We start from the raw sequence: 7,956 nt of genomic DNA on the forward strand, positions 1-7,956 counted from the left end.
AATAAAGAAAATATACAGTACACAGTATTTATAGGGAAATGTACACTTTGGGAAACTATATTTTTCTTTACAAAGAACCCAAACTGGCCAGAAGCATTATTTTATAAGCCATAATTTGACTTTTTTTTTTTTTCTTTTTTTACAAAAACACTTTTTTTTTTTCCAAGACAAAATTGATCCCATCCAACAACAAAGTGCAGCTGTACAATCATAAATGACTAATATTACAGTCCTCCTACTACAGCCCGGCCCTGGGTTAGGGTTAGACAGGTGACACTGATGATGGCTGCCCTTCATCACCCCTTACATTACATGACTGAGGCAGCAGGATATGAGAACCTCAGGCAGGTAGCTGTCTTCTAGACGGGGCCCTCTGCTGGCCGTGTTGGGAAGTGTTGTGGTGTGGGACTACTGACTGTTGATGAATGAGACCAACCAGAGGAGAGTAAAAGGAGGAGATGAAGCAACTAAAAAGGAAACAGATTGAGACAACAGAAATGGTGAATAAAGTGAGGGAACGAGGGAAAGAACAAAAAGGAGGGGGATACGAATTTCCTGTGTTCCAGAACACAGCAGCGTACAAGGAGAATTTCCTGTTGTCCGTCTCCATGGAGACAACCCCTCAGGGCACACACCAGCTCCTCCCACAGTCTCTGACATCACATGACCTCCGACCTTGCTCTAGGAGGGCAGGGCCAAGTAGCCTGTGGCAGATCTGGATGGAGGAAAGAGAGAAGGTCAGGAGGAAGAGGAGGGTTTTGAATGGTGGCGATGAGCTCTACTACCATTACAATCAGTACATGTACAGTTGATTCACTTACTGAGACATCAGTCATCATCAGTAAAACCTTCCATAAGAACAAGTGACATCGGCAGTCACAGTGCTGGAGTGCTTTTTTAACATGGAGGATTAGGAAGAGGATGAGGAGACTCACTCCATGTTGCTCCTCAGCTGGTGAACGGTGCGTTTGTCCAGGTAGCGACAGAACAGAGTCAGCAGGTTGGAGGGCAGGAGGAGGGGCTCCACCAGAGAACTCTGGGATAGCTGCCATGCCACCTGGAAGACTATGTCTGTCCTGGAGGGAGGGGAGGCAGGTGATGTGAGCAGCAGACAGACTACAGACCCTCCACCACACCAGCACATCAGACTGTGGAGGGACAGGCAGGCAGACAGGTCCTACCAGGTCTCAAAGTCTCCGATGCTGGGCTCCAGAGGAACATCTGAAGACAGTAGCCGCTCTCCCTGGGACAGCAGAGCATAGAGGAGAGACAGGCCAAACTGGAAAACACACACACACAAAGGCAGGGTTAGACAGAGAGTGTGTCAGTAACAGAACCAGACCTCGTTCTGACAGGCCAGTGTGTGTGTCAGTAACAGAACCAGACCTTGTTCTGACAGGCCAGTGAGAGACACTCGCTGTCCTTGGTGTCAGACGATGACGTCGTCAGATCTTTGAGAAGACCAATCAGCTGGCTGAAGCTCAATCCTCCAATCACAGGCCGGAGAGACGGGTACAGCACCGGGAGCGCCTGCAGGGCGGAATGTACAGTCACATTCCATCTGACATGTTCTCTCTGAACATTCTGGAACAACAGGTCACATGACCGTACCTCCTCTGTGTCACGGCTCATCAGGACGTGCAGGTGTGACGTCACCACATGCAGGACGTGCCGCGCTGCATCATGGGACAGGAAGGGGAGGAGCCGAGCCAGTAGCTTCTTTCCTTTGGAGACCAAGAGACACGGCAGAAACTCCTCCCCCGCCTCGCTATGGCAACAGACGACGGTTAATGAAGCATTAGTGTAACCAAGTTGAGATGGTAAAACACACCCCGCCACCCGCCCTGTCCAATAGCTAGCTTTTTGATAGCGTAGCTGGCTAACATCGGGTATTTGAGGAGACGTGTTGGCAGGTCAGGGGTCACAAATTCAAGGCTCAGTCAGAGCAACTTGAATTGCGGAGCGTCTGTTTACAACTTGACCTCCGTTTCATTAGAACATGAGTAAAACTAAATGGTCACTAAACCATGTCAGTTACAGTGAACTGGATTGTGCCCGGGGGGGCAGCAGCAGCAGACTCACCTGGGGGGGAGGGGGGGGTGCTGCAGCTGCGTGTAGATGTGCTGCACCTTCCTCTTGGTCATCTCCACCAGCCTCTCCTCCCCCTCTCCTGTCACCGTCACCTTCACCCTGTCTGCTGCTTCCACCTCCAGCAGAACCATGAACAGCTGCAGGAGGGGGTGGAGGAGCACCTTCAACCCACAAGGACTTCTAGACTGATCTAGTCACCAGGTTAGGACAGGGTTAGGACAGCCTACCTTCTCTATCTGGTTGAGGACGTCAAGTCGCTGTTGTCTGGTGTCCTTCTGCTCCTGAAACACAACGTAGCATCTGACTGGACATGACTAGCACTCGAAGGTCTGAGTGTGTGGGTGTAGGTCTGTGTGTGGGTGGTTGTAGGTGTGTGGAGGTGGGTGTGTGTGTGGGTGTGTGTTCACCTCATGGGGACAGTGGGCCTGGACAGCGTTGATCGCACGCCGAGGGGAGAAACACGTTGACACGGCAACCTGGCCCAACGAGCCCTCGATGTGGACCACTGAAAGACAACATACTTCAGTATAAACAATAACCATTTAAAGCGGTGACTACCAGCACCATCCAGACATTTGGATAACAGCATAAAAACTAGGAACTAAGGAGCTACCAGGTGTGTAAGTGTCTGTCTTGGTGACGTAGGGCGTAGTGAGTTTGAGCGGCTCTCTGTGGCCTCTGACCCCCAGCTCCTCCTCTGCCAGCTTGGCATCCAGACGGCGGTAGAACTCCTGAGGAGAGAGGAGCGACTTACACACCTGGTACACCACTACCCTCTACCTGGTACTGCTGCAGTAGTAGCGGTGGTCCAGGTGAGGGTCCTACCTGGTAGTAGTAGCGGTGGTCCAGGTGAGGGTCCTACCTGGTAGTAGTAGTCATCCAGGTGAGGGTCCTACCTGGTAGTAGTAGCGGTGGTCCAGGTGAGGGTCCTACCTGGTAGTAGTAGTCATCCAGGTGAGGGTCCTACCTGGTAGTAGTAGCGGTGGTCCAGGTGAGGGTCCTACCTGGTAGTAGTAGTCATCCAGGTGAGGGTTCTCACTCTGCAGCTGAATCATCTGCAGTCTGATGATCCACTCCTTCTCCTTGGCCGACATCAGGTCACAGTAGGGATCCCAGGGCTCTGGCTTCCTAAGGGGGGGGGGGGGGTAGAGACATCAGGTCACGGTGGGGGGGGTGACAGGTGACAGTGGGGGTCCCAGAGTCCTGGTTTCCTTTGGGAAGAGGGGGGCACTGACCATCACATGGTCTAACAGCACCAACCCAGCCATCTCCCACCTCTAAATGTGGCTAGATTTTGGCATTGGCGGGAGCCAAAGGTTCATGAATACTACGCTTCAGTTTAAAAACCAAACTAGGAGCTTCCTTAGTTACACCATCCTTAGTTACAACCTCAAATAAAGCACAACAGTCAAATTCAACTTACAGACGACCGCGTAAGATAGAAAACATGCAGGGGAAAATATTGAGCGGTATTTTGACAGGGATAGACGCAAAACTTACAGCCTACAGGAGCTTCGTTCTGTGTAAGGAGTCATTTTCAATGCGTCAGAAGTCATGCTAATGAGTTTTTGTAATCTTGGCCTTAATGTCGTTTTAAAAAAATGTGGCTGGTAAAAGTTCTCATCCATCAGACACCTTGGCTGTTAGACCAGGAAGTTGACGTTATGCCCTGGTAACAACAGCTGAGTCCTGCTCCTCACCGCTGAGTCGACAGCTGTCTCTGGCTGAGCAGGCGTCTGTGCTGGGGGTGGAGCTGGGTGACAGGGCCGTGGAATCTAGAGGACAGACACACACATGGTCACCTCTCATCACCTCTTTTTACTGGGAACATGCAGGACCAATCTGAAGCTCAACACCTGAATCGCTGCACGGGATTGGCCAAGGGGCTGTACACGGGGGAGGGTCTTGGTGAGTTGGCGCCAAATCGAAGCATCATCTTCGGGGTGAGGGGGCGGGGCTGTGGGGAGGCAGAGCACGGTCGCAACCCCGGGGAGAGGAATCCTCCCGTCTGATTGGACAGAGAACATCACCATGACAATCAGTCAGAGACAGTAGAACAGACGTGGAGCAGACTTATAAGAATGAGCATGTGGAGGGGGACCTGGTTGTACAGCTGCTGGGGGGTGAAAGGTCGTCGGGTCAGGAGCGGGGAGCCGGGGATCATGGGATTGATCTGTGGAAGACAACACGGTGAGGTACTGGAGCCTCAACACACGTGTCCAATCAGAAGAGGCCCAGCCGGGAGTTTACCTGAGCGAGGCCTCTGGTTGGGTACGGCCCCCGCAGGATGCCTCTGCTGCCCCTGGTGATGGAATAGGGGTAGGGCGAGTCCAGGGCCACGCCTCCACTTGGGCCGTGGCCGTCTATCACACACACGATGGCATTGTCCTGAGGGACACGCACACGCACACGCTTCAGTAGCTGGTCTATCTACCTGTAGGGTGCATCATGTATGTAGAATGTTCCCTACCTGTAGGATGGATGCGGAAGTGCGTTTGGTTTTGCCTTGAGAAGGTAACATCCGCTGCAGTGGAGGAGAACAGGTGTAAAAGACGATCACCGATCAGTCAGGTGTTTGTGAAGATGAATCAGGGGATCGGGTGGTGATTGGTAGACTTACAGCATCTGGGTCCAGATCATCCCAGGGGGCGGAGACCGCACAGTCCACGATGGCGCTGTCCAGACTCTGAAACAACAACAATAACAACTACACTGCTGCTACAAGCTACTGTGTCCTGAGGTAAACACTATAGAACAGAATGGCTCAATCAGAACACAGAACAGACCGGTCATCCAATCAGGACCAGAGCTTCACCTTCAGGCTGGGTTTTCCTTTCACAGTCGTCATCACTGCCGGGTCTTCAAACAGCCTCCCCCGGCCCGGCCCGCCCCTCTGGACCCAGGCTCTGGTCCGCTGGTATGGGGGTGCCTGGGGGCGGAGTAGAGGTCTGGCCCTGGGGGAGAGGGGGGTGCTGGGGGGGAGGGGTGGCGAGGCGGGGGGGGCAGTGGGGGTAGGAAGGACAGGGGGGAGGGGGGGGGCAGGGGAAGGCTTTCCAAAGTGAAGGAGAGGGTTGGTGAGATCTCCCCCCATGTCCTCTGTATCCAAATCTGAAATAAAAGTAGCATTTTATATTCACAACGTAGAGAACATGTTCTATCATAGAGAAACTAGAGCAGTCAGACCTCCCAGAGACCCTCCTGATCAACATGAACATACAGGAGCACGCTCTCCTCCCTCAAAACCCATCTTTTTAAACCTGCTTTTAATTTTTAACTATGGTTATTGTTGTTTTTACTGATTGTGCTATTGTTTTACTTTGTATTTATCCATGTATTCTTGTTCTCTCCATGGTGTCTGAGTACTGAGAAAAGCGCTACACAAAATAAATGCATTATTATATACCCATCCCAAACGTCTCCTCGTTGTAGAAGTCGATGTCTTCGTCCTCCTCCGCCATCTCCTGCAGCAGTCCGCTGTCCTCTAGCCCCGCCCCCTCCTCTAACCCCACCCCCTCCTCTCCATCACTCCACTGACCTCCGTTCTCCGGCCACGGAGCTTCACACTCCGGGGTCCCGTTCTCCTGCGAGGGAGAAAAACACACAACATGATCAAATCAAACACAAACAAGTGTGCAGTTGTGGCAAAAAAAGTGGGGTGAGGCAGGGATGCAGCTTCAGCCCAACCCTCTTCAACATTTATATCAATGAATTGGCAAGGGCACTAGAGCAGTCTGCAGCACCCGGCATCAACCTACTGGAATGAAATCAAATGTCTGCTGTTCACAGCTGATCTGGTGCTTCTATCCCCAACCACTGAGGGTCTATAGCAGCACTTAGATGTTCTGCACAGATTCTGTCAAACCTGGGCCTTGACAGTGAATCTTAGCAAGACAAAAATAATGGCATTCCAAAAAAGGTCCAGCTGCCAGGACCACAAATTCCATCTAGACACCATCGCCCTAGAGCACACAAAACTACACATACCTCAGCCTTAACATCAGCACCACAGGTGACTTCAACACAGCTGTGAACGATCTGAGAGACGAGGCAAGAAGAGCCTTCTATGCTACCAAAAGGAACAGAAACATCTCAATTAGAATCTGGCAAAATAAATAATATTTGAATCAGTTCTAGAACCCATTGCCCTCTATGGCTGAGGTTTGGGGTCCACTCACCAATCAAGACTTCACTATATGGGGCAAACACCAAATTGACTCATCCTCTTCTGCGTACAAAATCACAAATAATGCACACAGAGCAGAATTAGGACGAAAATCCAGAAAGGAGCCGTTAAATTCTACAACCACCTAAAAATGAAGCGATTCACAAACCTTCCATAACAAAGCCATCACCTACAGAGAGATGAACCCGGAGAAGAGTCCCCTCAACCAGCTGTTCACAAACAGACCCACTACACCGCAAAACAGCAACACAATTAGACCCAACCAAATTATGAGAAAACAAAAAGATAATTACTTGACCCATTGGAAAGATTCAACCAATCGAATGCTATCTGGCCCTAAACAGAGAGTACACAGTGGCAGAACACCTGACCAACACTAAGACACGTTGTGACTGTGTCCAGACTCAGCCAGCAGATCCTTGATATGGAGGAAGGTCCCATAGGCAGACCTGGCTCCCAGGAGAAGACAGGCTCTGGAGGAAGGTCCCATAGGCAGACCTGGCTCCCAGGAGAAGACAGGCTCTGGAGGAAGGTCCCATAGGCAGACCTGGCTCCCAGGAGAAGACAGGCTCTGGAGGAAGGTCCCATAGGCAGACCTGGCTCCCAGGAGAAGACAGGCTCTGGAGGAAGGTCCCATAGGCAGACCTGGCTCCCAGGAGAAGACAGGCTCTGGAGGAAGGTCCCATAGGCAGACCTGGCTCCCAGGAGAAGACAGGCTGTGTGCACTGTCCACAACATGAGGTGGAAACTAAGCGGCACTTCCTAACCTCCTGCCAGATGTATGGTCTGTATTAGAGACACATCAGATCACACAGACCCACAAAGAATTAGAAAACAAATCAAACCTGGATAAACTCTCATATCTGCAAGGTGAAATACCAGTGTGACATCACAGCAGCAGCATGTGAGCTGCTGCCAGAGGAAAAGCACAAACCCAACTGTAAATCCACCCTTCATTAACTAGTTATCTAGTTTTCCTATAGTACTTTAACTATTTGCACATTGATACAACACTGTACATCATCAATAACATTTTAAATGCCGAAACGTTTAAATTGTTTTACGTTTACTATTCTTTTTAAACTCTTGTGTAATGTTTACTGTTACATTTTTATTGGTCATTTAATTTTTGTTTATTTGTAATTTCACTTGCTTTGGCAATGTAAACTGTTGTTTCCCATGAGCAATAAAGCCCTTTGAATTGAAATTAGTCTACCGGTTAACGGACAGCAGCTGCGGCGCAGACGGAGACACGTCAGTTTGTTTAACGGCCAAACTCCACCAACGCCGTTAAGGCGCCGTTTACCGGCGGTACTCCCGGTGGTGAGACGTGGCCGACGGCAGCATGGCTGGAGGCTGAAACAGCCTTTTACCTCGGCAGCGAAAGCGGTGTAGAGGCCTAGATGGAGAGATATGCACCTCATATAAAATATAAATTCACAAATCATCTCAACCATCCTAAAACTAAATAGGAAATTTGCTAAATCACCCTGCACACATTGAATGGCATTTTAGGCTTGTATTTAAAAAAGAGTGTTGACGCAGTTCTTGATGTCATGCACGTATAGACTTCTTCAAATAATTGAAATTGCAGATGAGTTGAGGTTAAGAATATAGCCTCCAGTTATGAAGTGAAATTATTTTCAGATGGCTTCCCTTTATGAAATATAGCCTATTCTGTC

The 7,956-nt window shown here is 50.2% G+C and overlaps 1 protein-coding gene across 1 annotated transcript; it reads right to left on the minus strand.

Annotated features, from left to right (window-relative positions):
- Positions 1-617: 617 nt before the first annotated feature.
- On the minus strand, positions 618-7,621 carry patl2 (PAT1 homolog 2; the record flags this gene model as incomplete). The annotated part of the gene is made up of 21 exons (XM_083687548.1): positions 618-715; positions 936-1,076; positions 1,182-1,279; positions 1,387-1,530; positions 1,612-1,768; positions 2,083-2,228; positions 2,319-2,372; positions 2,499-2,596; positions 2,705-2,822; positions 3,096-3,219; positions 3,792-3,866; positions 3,948-4,099; positions 4,193-4,264; positions 4,342-4,479; positions 4,562-4,615; positions 4,712-4,777; positions 4,907-5,045; positions 5,286-5,289; positions 5,495-5,672; positions 6,724-7,060; positions 7,581-7,621. The coding sequence occupies 21 exons, from the start codon at positions 7,619-7,621 to the stop codon at positions 682-684; spliced, it is 2,370 nt and encodes a 789-aa protein (XP_083543674.1). The 3' UTR covers positions 618-681.
- Between the last annotated feature and the right edge of the window lie 335 nt (positions 7,622-7,956).

This window comes from Argentina silus (assembly GCF_951799395.1).
Source record: "Argentina silus genome assembly, chromosome: 16".
NCBI lineage: Eukaryota > Metazoa > Chordata > Actinopteri > Argentiniformes > Argentinidae > Argentina > Argentina silus.